The following is a 19,814-nucleotide window of genomic DNA, read 5'->3' on the forward strand; positions in this document are numbered from 1 at the left end:
ATTCCAGACGTGACAGTAATAGCAGTAGGACAACCGACTGGTGATGGAGGGTCCTCTCTATTTCTGAAAATCAACCTTCCTTCCAGTCTAAGGTGGTATTCCACACTGGAAGGAAACACCCTGAAATTCTTTACTAATCCACAATCAGAAACTCCCACTCCTATAGTCCAGAAAGATGTGAAATCAGCTCAGAGTCTGGCTGATATTCAGCAAATTGGAGAGCAGTTGTTCATCCCTGTTCAGTTAAATGATGGGAAGGACTCTGTTCTCGCTCGAGTGTGCGTGAACAATGGTAAGAGCTTCATCAGCGAAGCCATGTTTCGCCAACTCCCAAAAGATCCAGCCATTTCCACCTTCAAACTGATAGACAAATGGGAAATGGACCTGGAAGCGCCTAATTCCAAACATCTCCTGCCAAGCAGGTGTATGCTCAAAATCTCCATTGGCAACAAGAGCATAGTCCACAATTGTTGGGTCGTGCGAGACGTCACTGCCGCCTTTTACTTAGGCAGTGACATTCTCAATCGCTTTGCCATTAGTTTGGACTTAATAAACTTCAAAGCTTGGTCCCGATTAGCGGATAATCCCATGGGCTTTGATGATCCAGAAAAAGCATTTAGGTCAGCTCAATTGCTACCTTATGCAGTTGAAATTCAGATCAAAGAGGAAGTCACCATCCCAGAAAGGACCCGACAATTCTCCCTGGAAGTGAAAGTTAAAAGAGGACAACATTTGAAAAACCCTGATGCTTACATACATCTAAACGCTTCTCTCCAACAGCAAGGGTTGGGGGTAAACCCAACTCCATTAGTCAACATAGAACATGACACCATTCCAATAGATGTGGATAACAGCGACTTAAAGAGTATTACTCTAGCCGCAGGCACCATTATTGGAATGGCGGTTGATGACCGACATTTTTCCATAGATTTAGGTAATAAACTGTTAGGACCAATCCCCAAGGACTGTTTTGACAGTGACAGTGAGGACAATACAACACCAGACAGGATTTTTACCCGGCATGGGGGGAACTTCCTGGTGTACACTTCTTGCCCTTATGGTAAGGAAGATGTGACTTGTGACTTCAGGAGGGATGAGGTGATTTTCCAGGTCCATGAGGGCTGCCTTTCCCACTTGAAGCCTCCAGTCCAAATCAGCACTCTGACCAGGGACTTCTCCACCCAGCTGGAGGAGGCCGCTGAAATAGCCAAACCAGAAGTCTTTCCAGGCTTCAGGCAGATGGTGGAAGAGAGAGTCAACCTAGCTGATGCCTGTGTGACTCTGGAACAAAAGCAAAAGTTGAAACAAGTTTTCTTGGATTTCCAAGATCTCTTTGCGGTAGACTCATATGACTGTGGCCGCACTGACATCCACACAACAACAATCCCCACGGACCCTGGCATGACTCCTGTGTTTGTGAAGCAATATCGCTTGCCTCTCGCATCAATGGAGTCCCTTACTGAAATAATTAAGAACCTTGAGTCCCGGGGAATAATCCGTTCAGTCCACAGCACCTTCAATAATCCGGTGCTGGGAATATTAAAGCCAAACGGCCAGTGGAGACTCTGCGCTGACCTCAGGGAGCTCAACAAACGTGTCCATACTTCCCGATGGCCTCTTCCCTACATTGACCAAGGGCTGGCCCAGATTCAGGTGTCACAGGTATTCACTGCAATAGACCTGACCAATGGATACTGGTCCGTGCCGGTCAGTAGGGAGGACCAATACAAACTGGATTTTACCTTTGGGGGCCAGCAGTACACATGGACCGGACTCCGTTCGGATACCTCAACTCCGGCAATGAGTTCAACATTTTCCTACATAAGGCCATGCCCGACCTGGGTGCGAGGGGTAACCTGGCTTATGTAGATGATGTCCTCATCAAAAGTTCATCTGTGAAGGAACACATAGCAGAGATCTGTTATGTTCTGACCCAGTTGAGGGCCGCCGGAGTAAAACTTTCCTTTCAGAAAGCACAGTGGTGTAGAACCCGAGTTAATTTCTTGGGGCATGAGATTACTCCTCAGGGTCTCTGTCCCCAGGAAAAGAAAGTGGAAGCACTTCAGAAACTGAAAGACCCCACAACTCTGCGGGAACTAAGGAGCCTCCTTGGACTGACTAATTACAGCAGAAAGTTAATTGAGGGCTACGCAGAGATCACCAGACCCCTGATTCATCTCCTGAAGGGGGGGGTCAAGTGGGAATGGGGTCCAGAACAAGCCGAGGCAGTAAAACAACTCAAAAGAAGCCTCTCACAAGCGCCTTGCCTAGCTTACCCTGTCAGAAACAAGGAGTTCTTCCTGGAGACAGGGTTCTCTAATACGTGCTTGACGGCCGTATTATACCAAAAGCATGACAAGGTCAATAAAGTAATCTCCTATGCGAGCAAAACTTTATCCTCTGTGGAGGAAAAATTCAACAATTGTGAGAAGGCACTCCTGGCAACGGTGTGGGCATTGAAGAATTACCGCCCGTTTATCCAGGGGGAACACATCATAGTGGAGACTCCACACCAGCCTCTGCAATATCTCCAAAGTGATAGAATCCGGGCCGGAAATGTGAGTAATTCCAGAATTACTTCCTGGATTCTGTCAATGCAAGGCTTTCCTGTGGAGGTCAGATATGGCCAAAACAAGAAGAGTCCCCTCGCGCAAGGTCTGGCTGACTTGCATGATTGTGCCAGAGAAAACTGTCTCGAGGACGAAAGTCTAAAAATCAAGGACAACATGGAGGCATACCTTAATTCCCCACACAAAGTCTTTGAAGAAGACAAGTGTGAGGGAATGCCCACTGTCTATGTGGATGGATGCTCTTACCATGTTGACAACAACGGGGAAAAAGAACTGGTGGCCGGCGTAGGGAATGCATGGGTGAAGGAGTTCCCAGAACCCTCCGCTGGATACAAAATTGGTCCCCGAAGTAGTCAGGTGGCAGAATTGATGGCTGTGCATCAGGCCATCCTCACTGCTGTCCAGCATCAACTCCACGAACTGGTCATAATCACAGATTCGGATTATGTACGGAACTGGTTCGTGGAGCACCTGGTTAATTGGAAAACCAGAGGCATGTTGTGTGCTAACAACAAACCCTTGAAACATGGGAAGTTGATCCAAAACATTGATGATCTGGTCACCTCGAATGAGATGACCATCTATTGGAAAAAGATCAAGGGTCATTCCAAAGTAGAGGGACCAGACAAAACTGGAAATGACTTAGCTGATCAGCTGGCCAAAACCGGGGCCATCCAAGGGGATCTAATTGAGATTGAGTCCCTGTTGGGGGAAATCCAGGTCACTGCTATCACTAGGTCCCAGACAAATGCTCACAACGACCTTTCAATTGCACAATGGAGTAAGGAGACCCCTGATGCTGATTTGATTACCGCTCAGAAGGGGGATCCAATAATTGGTAAATTTTACCAGCACCTTGAGGATCCTGAGAACTTTCCCCTGACGGATACCGATTACATTGGGAAAGAGGACCTAAGAGTGTTGATGAAATGTCCAAAAATGTTCCGAATCCAAGACGGTTTGCTGGTAAGGAAATCCAAAGCTGGCCACGATCAGTGGGTGGTTCCTACCTCATTCCGAAGCCTGATGTTAAGTCACGCCCATGATGCGGCCACCGCCGGTCATAGGGGGTTTCACACAACATTGGAAATCTTAAGAGAGGTTGCATACTGGCCACACATGGGGCAGGACCTCGACCAATACTTGAAGGGGTTTCTTGTGTGTGCACAATTTCAGCCATCATCCCTCACGCACCGTGCGCCTCTCCAAAAGAGGGGGATGACACTGCCATGGTCAGATTTACAAATCGACTTTGTAGGCCCTGTGATTCGCTCTGCTAGGGGGAATAAGTACATGTTGACTGTGACATGCTTGTTTACCAAGTGGGTGGAATGTCTCCCAGCCCCAAACTGCAAGGCAGCAACTGCAGCTGCCCTGATGATTAACCACATCTTTTCCCGTTTTGGTCTACCTCAAAGGATTGAGTCAGACAGGGGTAGCCACTTCACCAGTGAAGTGATGACAAAGATGTGGGAGATACTGGGGGTCAAAAGGAAGTTGCATATTGCTTACCGGCCAGCTTCTTCTGGGGCAGTAGAGAGATATAACCGAACCATTGTGAGCATATTAAAGAAGTTTGTGGCAGATTCTGGGCCAAGTTGGGATTTCCGATTACCTCTGGTCCTAATGGCCATCAGATCTACCCCTTCATCTGCAACCAAAATGTCACCATTTGAGTTGATGACTGGGCGCAAGATGGTGCTTCCTCAGCATTTGCTCTACAGGACCCAAGAGCAGACACTGATAAATGCCTCCACAACTCATGAGTATGTGGAGAATTTAAGGAAACACCTTCAACATGCTTTTGCTTATGCTCAGCGGAATCTAGAAAGATCAGCTGATAGCATGAAGACCCACTATGACCTGAAAACTTCCAGGAAGGAATATCAGGTGGGGGACCGGGTCTATCTATACAACTTCCAAAGAAACCAGGCAAAACAGCGGAAATTCTTGCCTACATGGAAGGGACCCTTTGAGATTATAGACAAAATCTCCCCTGTGGCCTACAAAATCCACATCCCCAAAGGTCCTTTGGCAGCGGGGGAAGACAAGTGGGTCCACATAAACCAGTTGAAATGTTGCCATCCCAGGCACACTCTGCAACAACTGGAGGAATCCTCTGGAATCCTAGCGGGTACTGTCTCAGACTAATTCAGTTCCAACCATAAAACATACCACATCTAGTCTCTAAAATATTGTGATTTGCATGAAACTGTCTCTTAGTTATACTGTTTTTTTTTCAAAATAAGAATGTAATGTTTCGTTATGATGAAATGCATATGCTGCCCCACTATCTCAACAGTGGTGGAAAAATGTCTATGAATAGGTATTGCCGCTCTTCCTTTGTCGTCCTAGGAGAAAGAAAACCTGGAGAATGGCCAAGGAGGATGATCCGGAGACTGGGAGGATGACGCAAAGGGGCCCAGGGTACCGCCCAATATTCCCATCAGGACCGGCGAGGAGGCCCGATCGATCCGACCAGATGGAGGAAAAGATGCTGAACTGTGCCATCTATTGGAAGAAGATGAGGAAACATCCCAGATCTTGCGAGTTCCATCAGTGAAACAGAATGGCCATCGCAAGAGGGGGGCTTGTGGGATGTTTTTATCCATGCATCCGAGCCCTACCTCATAACTGTGCAGTACTGACATGGAAAACATCATGATGGCCAGAGCTTCCCAGAAAATGCACAGGGAAATGCATGAAGAATAGGCTGCCACTCATTTTTACCGATGTTATGGGCACAGAAGGGCACTGCCTAAAACCACCATTGGACTACCCACACAGTAGTCTGAAACCATTGGGAATGGCAATGCTGATTGCCAAAAGCAACCCAGAATTGTGGGGAATTCATGTTCTTAAATCCCAAAAATGGGTGCATTACCAGTACTCACCACTATCCAAAAGCCGGCGTTTTAAAACAACACCAGATTTTTCTTTTTTGTAGAAAACTGAATAAATGAACCCAAAGCAGGCCAAAGAAAGACTTACTGAGAGGTGGATCCAATGTAAAGTTATATTCTGAAGTGACTTGAAGGTTTATAACAAGACTGGCTGAGCTGTGGATTTCAGCAGTTTAAGTACATTTGGACTGAAAGACACTAAAAATCTAAATGTTTAAAAGAAATGAGTGACCTACTTTTGAGTGTCACATAGGCTGCAATTGTTTAAATGTCATAGTTTTAAACTTAGAATCAGCATTCTAGCTGCATATGTAAAAAATCGTTAGTTATTTGAATGCAGAAAACTGGGGAACAGAAATGACATGTGGCTAAAAACTGGCTTAAAGAGATTCCAATTTTGCCTGGCAACTACCCCCATCAGGAGTGAAACTTGATTCACAAGTAACTTCCCAGGCCTGGCTGTTTCCTGCTGTTTCCTGCTGTTTCCTGCTGGCCACACTAAGGTTATGCCATCTGAATTAAGGGGAGCCTCCACAGAATACAGGAGCTCTGAACAATGCAACCCCCTTCACCCAGGCAGATGGTTTATTGCAGATGTCGTAAAACAGCTGCCTCTTGGCAGAAGCTGGGAGGGGCAGGGTCTCTGAGCTTGGCAGAAACTGGAAAGACTGGTTTCTGTACCATGTGACCTGAAAAGACACATTCCTGTAGCCAGGATATGGTTTTAGAAAAAGATGGATCATTCATAGAGCGGACTTGTGAAAATTATTTAAATGATACCATAATTCTTGTGATTTTTCTGCCCACATTTTAAGACGTGTTAGGACCCGGTGGTATGTTCAGGGGGGTTTTAGCGGAAAAGAGGATATTACTCAAAATGTGTGCATGTGAAAAATCTGACACTTCATCAACTAATGTCCATACTCCTTGCGCACATGTGTGTAAATTTGGGTTAATGTCCGAAATTGCAAAATCAGTTAAAAAGTGCAAATGTTGCCATTTCTGAATGCAAGCCCCCAGGAAGAGCAGATTTGGACAGGGTATACCTCCTGTGATATGTGATGGGTGCGTGTAATTTTAAACAAATGTGTACCTGTGCAAATATGTTTTTTTTTTTATCAAATATAGATTGTGTGCAATTTGACAGGGGAGGATCCTCTGACCCATAAAACCTACAGCATCACTCTGACTCACAGTTCCTTCCCCAATCATGGGAGAGGGGAGAATTGGGCCAATGGCAAGTGTTGAGGGGTAGGGTCTAGTGATGCTGCACACACACCCATTTTAAAAACAGATAAAAGCAGACAGACAGGACAGATAGGGACATTCATTTCCATCTGCTGCAGGACGCTCTGCCGGAAAATCCATACTTTACCTCCATCAATCTCTAGAGAAAGCTGTGCAGAAAGATCCAGACTTTAAATCCATCAATCACCAGAATCCAGAGAGAGAGAGAGAGCTGACCCAGATCACTGTGAAGTGCAGAGACCAGACCAGAGTCCCGTCTAAAACCTGACCAGATCCGTGGCGAGGCCTATTTAAAAATATATTGTGAGTACCCAGCAGAACTGTGCAGAACCAATCTCTTAGTTAAAATAATCTAATCCAAGCTATTTTAATCTAAGTAGAACTGCCTCCTAACTGTCACCTGTCATTTTCCAGTTGCTAGCTGTCACTTGTCTTTCTGAACTTTAAAATTTAAAATCTGAAAAACGACCTTTATTTAATCGCTCATATCTCCGTGACGTTTGTCCTAGAGACTGGCAGTAACTTTCATCTGGAAGCTGAGATCCTAGGCTGTCCTAGGACCCCAAAACGATATTGCTAGTCCTTATAGTTCCTCTGTAATCGCGCCCGGCGCACTCAGAAAAATCTGCCGCGATTTGACATTTTGCCGCGATTTTCAAGTTTCTCCACGTGTAAAAATCTGCTGCTGCTTGCCTTCCGTTAAAGAAAGAATTCGTTTAACCTGCCAATCATCCCTGAATCATTGCTAGAGTGAGTCTGGACTAATATTAACTAGATACCACTCACCCTGAACCTCTAGAGGGAATTAAAAGTATTTTAGCGTATTTTTCACTTCATTGCCAGCACATATAAAAGCATTTTGGGCCTGTGTTTCCAACTTCTGTAGTCTAAGCTTGCTGGGTTGAACTGAATTACATTTGATTGCATTTCTGAGAACTGTGTGCTTTCCTTCCATTTCCTTGCATTGCATAAAGGGGGGAGGGGATTGCCAGAGAAAAGTGATTACATTGTTTTGTTGAAATCATATTGAGTATTTTCTGTATTGCATTTTCATTCAACATTACATCCATCTGAACTTATAAAAGCATTCTCTACCACCTTCTTCTTCTGTTCCTATTCACAAGTGTGCTAGTGCCAGATTCTCTGTTGTTAATCTTTATCATATCAGATTAAGTGTGATATTCAATTATTAAATTATTATAAAGTGTGATATATATATCTATTGTTTAAATTATCAAATACCTTTTAACTTGCAAAACAGAACTACTTCTTGGCTCAGTGGGGTCAGGGTTATTCAAAGAGAGGGGTGTCATCCAGAACGCATTAACTGGACATAAAGATATATCAATAAGGGTTTGCATTCAGTATCCCAGACTAGGCATTGACTTAGCTGTAGTGTTGAATTGAATCCTCTTACACACTGGTCGCATTCATATGCATCCTGGAAGCCAAGCTCTATGACATATTTGGAAACAAAACTTACTATAGATGGATTTACAGAAGGGGGCCTAAATATCTCTCTCCCTCAGTGGTTTTGTGCTCGTGCATAAAAAGAGAAAGTGGGAGTCTGTCTCGACTCACAGGCCATATACAGGACATGTACAGGGAAGAACTTTGACCCGACTCCAACCCAAGCTGTAGTTTTAAAAAAAGTGATCTTGCATGTGTGGGGATCGATAATAGGGATAACATTCTAGGCCAAATTCAGATTTACATATAAGGTTCTTCTAGCTCCTAGCCGCATTGCAATCTACTTGCATTTTGTATCATCTTTTTCCTTGACTGGGCAATGGCAGACTTCTTAATTCTTGTGTAGGCAGCCTTGTCCATATTTTGCGGCTGTTCCCACAGTCTGGCCTCTCTTGGATCATAAAAGCTTTTTTTCACATAGGCCATCCAAAGAATGGTTTTGACACCCTCAAGACTCAGAAGATGTTTCAGGGCATCTAAGTACTTCCCCAGATCATTGGAACTCCAAAGTCTTCGTCAATACAATGAGGGAAAAAGTGAAGCCATATCACTGATTGGACATACATTGAGTTCCAGATGTATCAATGCATTAGGAATCGAACTGGGAAGTTGTGACAGTTGTTTCATGAAGTTGTTTTTCACCCTAGCAAGACTGAGTGTACTGGAACTACAGAAAAACACGTAGCGCTCGCTATTCAAAGGACACGATGTCCAAAAAACACCATCCGCCGGTTAGTGCTAAACCTGATATCACAAGCGAAGGGTCATGGAATAATGATTGAACAGAAATTCCCATACCTATAGTATCTAGGTAAAACTCATATACGCTGTCCCCACTAGGAAGAACACCCTGTCCCTGTCTAAAGGTACCTTCTCTCCCTAGGCTGCGAGTGGTGTGCTGCCGATTTAAAAGGGATAGAGAAGAGTCTTGCCCTATCACATCTTCTTTCATTCCATTGACTTAGACCAAAACATGTAAAGACAATTTGGTATAGGTTACAAAAAGGCTATTATATAGAGACACAATCCCAATTATATCTGTCTCTGTCTGAGTGGTTGTGCACTGTGCTCACACCAGGATTTCCATGCATATTTTAATTACCATTGCTAGGAGGCAATCACTGCCACTGTAAACCTATAAATTGTTATCAGTGATATAAAATGCTCTCAACACAGAACAGGAGATGAACCTACTTCGGGCTAATAAAGCTCTCTAATAAAAATGTCACTATTCCTGGACATGTCCGGATTCAATTCTATTGGACATTGTCTTCAGCATGAGGTCGTTCATGCCCTATGTTGTCGACCGATTTCAATGATGTATATAATTGGGATCACCTTCTTCAGGACTTGTATTTTATCAAGGAAAGCTTCCTTCTAGAGATCGTCGTTTTGATTTTAGAAGCACTTCAGCTACCTAGGGGGAACAGAAGGCAGAGAATCAGGGGATAGAATAATACCCAGAGCAATATCCAAGTGTCACCATGCTCCAAAATATTAGAGTACGCAAATAATGTATGTACTTCTTAATCATAAAATAGCTCTGTGCTATAGAATAAATGGATGCCATCTGTTGGCTCTGAATTCATGCGCTTGTAATGTGTGGGAAAAGGATAGAGGGGAGGGAGAGAAAGAGGGTGCAAATATTCGATGAAGTGTAAAAAAGTGGACACCCATGTCCAGAAAAGAGCAAGAAGAACCTGCCAGAATCATACTGTAATAGCTTTCATGCCTCAGTGATGTTGAACATGCACTATTGTGTGTGTATGTCACCAATGTAAACAGTGGCTCCAGAGGCGCTGACTGGAGTCCTTACCCAACAGCCGAATGGAGGTAGCTGGAAAGCAAGTGAATGGTTGTAGTCAGGTGGATTTACCACAATCTGATCTTACTGGGGGTGGGATGTAATCTTCCTATCAATAGAAATCAAAGATATAAAGATACACGAATACTGAGTGTGTACACTGAAATAGCTATGGACAGTCTATGCAACTGAAGCTTGTCGAATTACCTTTGGTGTAGGTGACAGGGGCTTGTAGATGCAGGAATCCCTACCCTCGGGGGAAGCTGTCAGACGGACGTCAATGATTTTGTGCACGTGTCCCTACAGTGCTGTACGGAAAGAAAACGCCCAGTAATTAGCATCTATTGTTCTTAAAAAGAGCCTCGACAATTGCTGTGGGTATATCCATGCTCTGAATTGTAATCCATTCTGCTTATTGCAAGAACCCTCAAACGCTGCGTCTGCCCCGGCATCCACAGAGAACGTACATGTTGGAGCCGGCGGCATGTGTACTGATATCATTGCACACGTATGCTAGGCAGCGTAGAGCCTCTGTGGGGCGCCACCTTGGGTGAGGGTACCGCGTCCCCAATGTTGGTGAAGAAATGGAACACTGTACTATTGAAAACTGAAAAGTGTACTTTAGCCTCCCGATCACGTGATGTAGATGAACGGCATCTACGAGCAGGGGCTGGAGGGGCACTTGCAGAGTAGAGATTGCATAGCCAGAATAGCAATAATGGCACCAGTATATAGAATTATCAGGGGTACTGGAGCATCTCAATAGACCCCATGTCTAGTGTTGGAAAGGTATCAAACTTCTATCAGTTACTCGCAGAAAGGAAGCTGGAATATAGATTTTCATGCAGTTTTCATATAGCCATGCAAATATTTGCATAATGCAAGAGTGCACGAGGCATGGAAGAGCTAAAAAAATCACTGGCATGTGTGTTGCAGGCATCTCCAAGTCACTGAGTGAGTTGCTGACAGTTCTAGCAACAGTGAATTGAGATATACATAGATATAGGGGCAGCTCTCTTGCACATAGATCTCAGGGTGGTCATGGTGTCGACTATGTCATCCATGCATAACTGCCAATTCATTCCATTGTATCTGTTCATTCATACCGTCTCTATTTGTCTTAAGTCTGAAAATCCAACTTTGTTCTTTCTTTAGTAGGTTACAAGGGGGGCAGTGATCTTTTTAGTTCTTGGGCATGATTTGTGTTCAATCATCCTGGTCTTGACCTTTCTCAATGTCATGCATACATATCGTAAATTACATGGACATGTGATTAGGTAGATAACTGCAGAGGTGTTGCAATTAGTGAGCGTTCTTTGTATCCAGGGTGTTTTTAATCCTACATCTATCTGTGTGCTCTGTCATGTTTGTGGGCACATGGTGCAGTTGCCACATGGGGCATGGCCTGTGAGGGGGTTGGTATACCAAAGGGTCATCTGTGCTGGGAGTGGTCTGCTGCTCTTGTAATGTTTTGACAAATTTGTTGCAAATGTTGGTTCTGCGCTTCAAGGCGAAGGCTGGCCACCTTTCTAGACCCTGGTGTCATCTATATCTAGCTCTACCTAGAGGTAAGTAGCTTTTCGGGAAATTCACTCCTTTCCTTCTTCCTCCCTCCTTTCCCTTTCCTCTCCACCACCTCCTTTCCCTCTCTCCCCCTTCTTTGAACTCACCACTCCGGCGGCCAGACATCTGCTGCTGAATACATTGCTTGTAGAAGGGATTTTGGCCAACCCATCGATTTTGGGTGCAGACCCTAACATTTCCTCTGTCAGTAATCCAGACGAATGGAACGACATTGAAATCTTGCGAAAGAAAATCATTTGTACAGAGTTACATGGAGCCCTGAAGATAGAATACCTCAGGGCACACACCACCCCGAAAGGGCTTATAATCAAGATCGAGCCGAGAATCTTTCTGGCTCAAATACAGTTTCGGAAAGACTAGTCCTACATAGCAAACAAATGTACGAAAAGCTCTAAAATTGAAATTAGCCATACATATGTATACTATCAAATTGGCAGCCCTCGACAACACAATTAAAGACTTCAAAGAGTTTAATTTAAGTAAAAAACTCAGCAAGCTTAAAAAAGATCTAGCGGCATTTGAACACGAAAGAATCTATCCGTATGTAGGGACTGATTACTGTTCGGAAGCTGCTAAGCAGGCCAGAAGGGATGCAGCACACATTTGTTTCCAAAACTACAAAATGGGAAATAATGGATCGAGATCAGGATCATCATCGGGGTTGTACAATGGTTCGGGCAATCAATGATTACAGTTTAATTTGAACCAGGGCAATGCACCCACAGGATCCAATGTGCCTTTTTTAGGCACACCCAGCGCCAACAGAGGGAAACAACAGTGGCAGACACAATCACAGAGAGTAACTCGCAGCAGAGGATGAGGTGTACCTCAGCCAGCATTTCCTTGATAGTGAATCTATCCACACATGTACTCACCAAGGATGAGGAAGGCATACTTCAGAAGGGGCTCTCTTTTGTGCCAACGGCCCAATATGTCCCCTTCCAAACTAGAATAGAGACTCCACAGCGATGCTAGTCCTCTTCGACACCCTTTCCTTCGATACAGAACTAGAATGGTTGGTCACCATGGACATAGATTCTTTATAAACTAAGATTCCCCAAGCAGCGACTTTATTCATGGTCAAACACCTATTGGATTCAGGAATCGATCTACATCAAGGACCATCTTCGGTCATCATTGAATTGGCCGAGATATCCAGGCAATGAAATCAAGGTTGAGGGTGGAGCCCCTAGCAACTCCCAGAGACTTAGATTTGGGGCAAGAAATATGGGTAGACGGGGAGAGTGGCCACCAACCCTGCCTACAGCTTTCCATCCTGACATTCTCATTCCAAGTCGAGGCTAGTGCTTCCTTCGGCTCTCTTCACTATTTGACCCCTGATTAGTAATATGTGATTTTACCAACCACAATTACAGAGTGGTAAATTTGATCGCAGACAAAATACAGAATAACACTGAATTTTTGTTTTCTTTTTAAATTTGGGGTCACCCATAAGTGCCCATCCCGACATATTTTAATCCCTTTACCCGACTACCCTTTCTTTCTTTAGTTAATGTTTGCGGTGTTTTTCGGTATTATGGTCCACTCTGAAATGTACCACTCTGTAATATTTAGATTTATTGAATGGGTACCCCCTGATTTCCCTATCCCCCCTTGCTCTAATCACATTTAGTCAACTAGTAATGATGCTCACAGGATGCCCAATCGTGTTGCCATCTAGCACTCTGCTTCTCCAGATCTTAGCATTCCAAAAAACTTTGTACCCTGTCAATTCCTTCCAGAAATCCACTACTTTCTTCCAACTTCTTTGTTCCTAACCACCTCACTTCAGTGGATGTCTCCCTCTTTTCCTTATGATATTTCCCATTATCTTCAGACATTTAGGCAACGCCTTCACACAACTAGTGTACTCTAGTGTTCTCCTGACTCTTCCACCTTCTTCACAATGTTGGGAACCTGTCTCCTCACAACCAGTACACTCAAACTTCACCTTACTTTCACCATCTTCAACATGTTGGGCATCTGTCTCCTCTAAGGAACTCATGGTGGCAACAGTAAAGACAGACAAACGTGATCACAGTTCAAGGGTGTTTATTAAACTGTAAATGCAGGGTGGAAAAATGCATAATCTAAACCTAAATCTAAGATAGGGCAAGCGTCGATCATCAAATGAAAATAAGGCAGTACTTGTGGCGTTGTGTCAAAATAAAAAGGCCCATACTAAAAAACCTATTGCCAATTCCTTACAACTAATGACAGAAAGTGCATAAGGTTTACAATAAAGAAAGAAGTGTTCACAAATATTAAGTCGGGATGTGATTGCCAGGGGTCTCCCTTCCCCACGTTTACAGCACGGGACAAGGTGGAACCTTGGAGCACAGCACACACTTAAGCCTTCTCAGCACGAGCTAACAGTTCCATATCAGCTATCAGGTTCTTCAACGGTTAAGTCTCCTTTCAATAAAATGCTCTTGCCTTCAAGGGCCTGATGCATTCAACATACAAACACAAAGTTCTGTTCCATATATACTTTGGGTGACGGCTTCACTCCTTGGTCCCCCCATCCGGGTGCAGACCCCTCGCCAGTCATATTCCACAAAACAGCTAAACAGTCCCTTTTCCCAATGAGCTTGGGTGATGAGTTTTCACCCCTGGATCTCCCTCGGTCGGGCATGGACCCAAAAGACAAGGTGTGCAATTCACTTCCCCTGGTCTTGCATTCACGGATCTTCAATGTCATTTTAAACAGTTCATCAGGCTTTGCCCTTAGTGGTCCGGTTCACTCTAGCTAATTTTATGAATCACAGTTCAGTACTGATTTCACCATGCAGGATTAATTTCCCTTCTTCACAATCATCTGTCCGTCAAAGTCTTTCGAAGGTACAGAGGATTTTACAAGATCCCTATATGACCACTTTGACCACTCTCTGCCTCTTCCCAAGGCTGTCTGGTTATGCTAGTCTCTACCTTCGGGTAATCGCCCAGAATCTTCTGCGTGAGCACCTACGTGGTGCCTGACGCCTCTGTTGCAGGCTTTCCCCCACTTTCTCAATTGTCCCTTTTTGCATTCAAAGTTCAAATGATCTGTTTGCTACTTCTCATTCAATACAGTCCGGTTTTTCATAAACTCTGCCCTGGACTCACCGGCTTTGATGAACCACTTGCATTTTTTTCTCCTCGAGTCAAGGTTGGTACCACTGAGACAAGCGTCTGTTCCCGGCTTGGTTATCAGCGGAGGAGTGTATCATGCACCGTAGACATCTGCTGCAACACACGCTGGCCATTGTTTGTGGTCTTATGTTTCCGATTGTGGAGCTTACATGGGCGTGGATCGGAAAGGGGAAGGTCACGTCTCTCCTGCTGACCCTCTCGGTATTCACCGTCTTTCGCCTCCTCTTGAACTGATGTGCTGAATTAGCCCTCACGTTGTGCAGTCTGCCTTGCTCCTCCTGTGCTCTTGTGCTCCACCTTTTATCCCTGTGGGAAAGTGAAAGGGCTGTCAGGTGTGAGAGATTCTGGTCAATTGCCTGACTTTGCCTGACTTTTGTATTGGGACATGTCAGGTAAATGGCTCTGGTTTTAGTCTTTTATCTTTTGTGTTGTACAAAGGGTTCAGGTCACAAAAGGGGAAGGGCCATTGTTTTGGAATATCCTAAGTGGTAGGATGGGGAAAAGGTGTTGAAAGAAGCGGGATGCTGTGCCTCACCCACCGCTGTGTCCCACTCCCCAAGGAACCCCATTCAGGTGATCCTCCCTCACTGGTCCACCCCCAGGAATTGGATCCAATAGCGATGGCCGTGTCCGGGCCACCTGGATGACAGATACCTGGGGACTAGTTATGGAGACACATTCAGATTTCTCACACTCCACACATCTGATACACTATCATTTTCCTGACTCTTCCACTCTCTTCACCCAGCTGGGCCGTTACCCTCCTGGGGCTTACTTTCCTAACATTCAGCTCTCTCCACCTCCTGATGTTCACGTATCTGATGATCATGTATCTGCAGCTCCTGATTTTCACCATACTCCACCTCTTGATATTCACCTCCACCCCCTACCTGATAGTTATCTCTCCCTCACTCCAAATATCCACCTCTCTCTATCTCCTAATGCCAATCACCTTTCCCACTCTCCTTGCCCTCTTATTCAGTTTACCCTCCTAACTACTGGGCTTGAGCGCCAGTCCCTCTATCCAGCTGTTGTACTCCTACTCTAGTTTCAGCTTCTTCTGCTTCTTTCTCCAGCCTTCTCCAAAGTATCTCCTCCCCGAAGCACACACACACAGCTATCCTTGGAGAGGATATGATTGATTGGAGGGGTCACATGACATGTCTGGGCATGCTCAGACACATGGGAGCTATGTAAATCTGTCCCCTTGGAGAGCAGGCACCATTTTAGAGGCACATTCTGAAATGTAGTCTCTGTTGCTCTCACAGCCTGTCTGCTGCTGTAAATCTCTCTCTCCCTGTCTTCATCAGATCAATGTGCCTTTCATTAACTCCTTTGTATAAAGGGGACTGCTGTAAAGTAGTGTTCTCTCTATTGATTTTAAGAAGGGGGGGAGTCACTCCCCTGTATCATACGAACACAGGTTGTGGTTTCTCACAGGATATACTCATTGGGGTGTGAAAAGTACTGTGGGTTGCTCAGACCTTCTCCACAGTCCTACTGACTATTACATAGTAATGGCAGCTCTCTATTCCTATTTGGGATTTCCTGATGTAAAATAGAAGGATTACAGTAGATATAGCTCTGTTCCAGGTGGCATTCCAGCCATGTCTGAACAACATGGCCTTGGGATATCTCTTTCAATATTCCTCAGGCATTAGGGACCAGGACTGGATTGCCCCATAGATGTCCCATTCCCTAAACCATGGTTTATCCTTCAGGTTCTCGAACATGTTTTTCATCTGAAACCATGATGGATCTGCAGTTTGCTTTAGGCACTAGGGAAAGCAATTCATTTTACAGTTGTACTGCGGCCCATTTTGATGCTTTTTAAAGGGATTTTGACTACTGGGAGCCGAATGTGACAATCCTGGGCCCTGTGTTTGGGGCTATGTGGTAGTGACCAGGGGCTCCTTATCACATCACCACCAGGCCCATCTTCTGCTTGCTTTGAGATGCACCTGGCCACCTTGCTCACCCCACTGGAATCAGTCAGGGTTCTTCATCACACCCCATACAACTGATTTGGACTATTCCAAAATCTTCATTTTTTTGTCTGACATTATATAATCCAAATCCAAAAAGATTGATATTTGGAATAAAAATGGAAAAATATACATACAATGTGAGATCATCAGAGTCTTGCGTATTTAATTAGTGGGTCAAAAGTAGCACAAACACACAGACTTATGTGACCAGACCACTTTTTCATTAAAGAAAAACTGGTGTATGTTGATCGGACAACATTTTAATATATTATCATGTTTGTGAACATGCTCATGACAGAGCAAGAACACCCTTTTTTATTGTCGCCAATATGACTGGTGATAAAACACAAACTGGTGGCTGAAAAAAAAATGTGAATAGTAATTAACAATGGTCAATCAGGAATAAGTGCTCCTGTTGTGAACTAGTTTTCAACAAGGAACATCCTAATTGTATGCTACAGACTTCGAGATTGATGGCCAAAGCAGCGGCTGTTGGATATTGTGGGCTATTATGTAAATTCTTTGAGGGTTTCACCGCAATGATTGTTGAATTCAACCTCTGATATCAGTGGAGTGACGTGGTGGGAAGAGGTAAGCCTTCAGAGTTGGTTCACATGAGCGCAGTTTTAGACATGGGGACTGGATGCAGGTGTGATTGAAGCACAACAAGGGAATGTGCTGTACTCAACCAGATGATCATACTTTTTGCTACAAAAACAGAAGATCCTTATCACTGGACGCAATTGATAATGTACCCTCATAAATAACAGTTGACTATGATGAATACCTTAAAAAACCATCAGCAAGGAGTTATGGAGAAGCCAGTAAATGTCAATTTTCCATATTTCAAAAGAAATATGGTCAACTAAGATTGGTGATGATTGTTTTAGTCCAATTAGTGAATCCCAGTATTGAGGCCTTGTAGAGAGGAAGACTTTTTCTCCATGGGGAGCAGTTGTGTATGGTCATTGGGCAGGTGGCTGTTTGCTAGAGACATTGATTGGATGTTTCATATCCCTCTGCTTTTCGTCTGGAGAACTGGACAGGAATTAAACCATCGAGTGGAGGGTCAAGGTTTGTTTTTCCCGTAATGGAGGAGCCATTTGTACTTTCTTACTGGGGTTTTACCAGATAGCAAGAGCTCACACCTCGGCAGCTCGGAGAAGACCACACAAAATACCACAAAGAAAACGAAGACGGTAAAGCTGATTCTGAGAATGAACAATGCAAATTCTGTCCACAATGCTAGAGAAAGCTTAATGGTGAGTATCACAGGCCACAGGGTTAGATGGGGCTCTAGCCTGCGTTCCGGCAATATCATAGCACTGGGCCTGTAACACAGATTGGAGTATTAGAAAACTGAATTCATATTGGCCTATCCCTACCCCACATACAATGTCTTAGTGGATTTCTACATCAGCCACCACACTAATAATCTGAGATATATGTTGTTTTTAATATCCCAGGAACATTACAATTCAGTGCATCTACCACATACCATGCACCAACTAAATAGAGAAAGGTTGTTGTAACCAGACAATGTGAATATATAATTAATAGAGACAATGTTAGCTATTAGAAGACATGGATGAACATAATTAATTTCTCTGACACAAATTAAAGAACACTGACCAATGGGAATGCATCTTTTTAAATAGAGATGAGGGGATACAGTGGGGACATACCAAAAGTTAAAATGGCCAAGAATAAAAAAAAATAATAATCATCACACGCAAGAGTAACGAAAATACATCAGATAAACACAGTGAACTAGCTTGCAAAATGTTGAACAAAAACATCCATCGCTTGGCGTCAAGACAATGTATTTGTCAATATTGGGTCATGAAATGTGCAGGCATTTAGAATATATGACTGGGTTCATGAATTAAATGTAAAAATCAATACATACCCAGATAGAAAGATCCGGATTACTGAATAAAATATTGCTGGGTCAACGTAATCTGAGGAAGTAAATAATGGATAAGAGGGTTAGATCAGGCTCATGTGAATCCATCCAAAAAAGTGCATAGTTATACTTGAATGTATGTATTACTAAATGTTTCATTTTGTTAAAACACACACAAACGATGTGGAGTACTCTGTCATTTTCATTTGTTTTAGTTCCTGATTGTTTTTAGTTAATTTAATCTAAGGCATGTGTTAGCTAAAGGGTAATTCTAAGAAAGTTTCCTGTACCTGTTATAACTGTGTTTCATCAACTTCCTCATTCACCTCTTCTATTCAATGCCCATAGGTAATGTATTACATTTTATCCTGCTCAACTACAAAATATGTTTCAACTGATGTGCATTGTAATTCCAAGTGCACATCTCGACACTGGTTCTTTCACGTCTTGACTACTATTCTGGACTACTCATGGCCTCCGGGCCCATCCTCTCACCTCACTTCATTGAATTGTTCATTCTTCTATTCGTACTCTAGGCTGTCTCTATTCCAGTACAACTCTATCCCCGCTTACAGTCCTTGTGTTGGCTATCTTTGAATCCCGCCCACTCTTCCATTTTCTTTGCATCATATGTAAATGCATACACAGTCTAGCGCCCCCTAGCTTTGTTCTTTGCTTTCTCTTTATGTTCCACCCAGCTCTCTCCGCTCCTACATTCTATTGCAACTCACAATACACAACCCACCCTGAGCCTCATACTGCTGCTGGTTCTTTGAGCTCCCGGCAACTATACATTGGAACTCCTTCCCCCTTCAAAACACACCGCCTCCCTCCCTCTCATCCTGCTGGCTACATTTAAAAAAAAATGTTTTATTCTACTCACTATATTTGCAAACGTTCGAATTCTGATTGCACGTATGTATTGTACTGTTAAAAATTGGGCAGCACTTTTTAAAAATCTCCCTATAATCAATAATATATAAATCCAGGACTGACATTACAAAAGAAATAAATGATTTGATGGTGTGGTAAGAATTTGGTGGTCTTTCTGTTACAGTCACTTTTTGGGTCATAACAGAATTACTGCTTTTTTTCTATCACACCACAGAATTACGAATTTGAAGTTGGAGTGTCAACTTTAACTTCAGCACAAACCTGTTGTTAAATCCTCAAATTCACCTCCAGAAATCATCAGATTTTGCATTTTGG

General features: G+C 43.7%; 1 protein-coding gene across 1 annotated transcript in view; it reads right to left on the reverse strand.

Annotated features, from left to right (window-relative positions):
* The window catches only part of IDO2 (indoleamine 2,3-dioxygenase 2), a 593,071-nt gene that overhangs the window by 156,906 nt on the left and 416,351 nt on the right, over positions 1–19,814 (reverse strand). Inside the window, exon 8 of the mRNA XM_069617631.1 lies at positions 18,609–18,660. Coding sequence (XP_069473732.1) covers positions 18,609–18,660 — 52 coding nt within the window. The remainder of the gene's footprint in view (positions 1–18,608; positions 18,661–19,814) is intronic.

The sequence above is a fragment of the Ambystoma mexicanum genome, chromosome 10 (genome assembly GCF_040938575.1).
Source record: "Ambystoma mexicanum isolate Mex_15411 chromosome 10, UKY_AmexF1_1, whole genome shotgun sequence".
Taxonomy (NCBI): Eukaryota; Metazoa; Chordata; class Amphibia; order Caudata; family Ambystomatidae; genus Ambystoma; species Ambystoma mexicanum.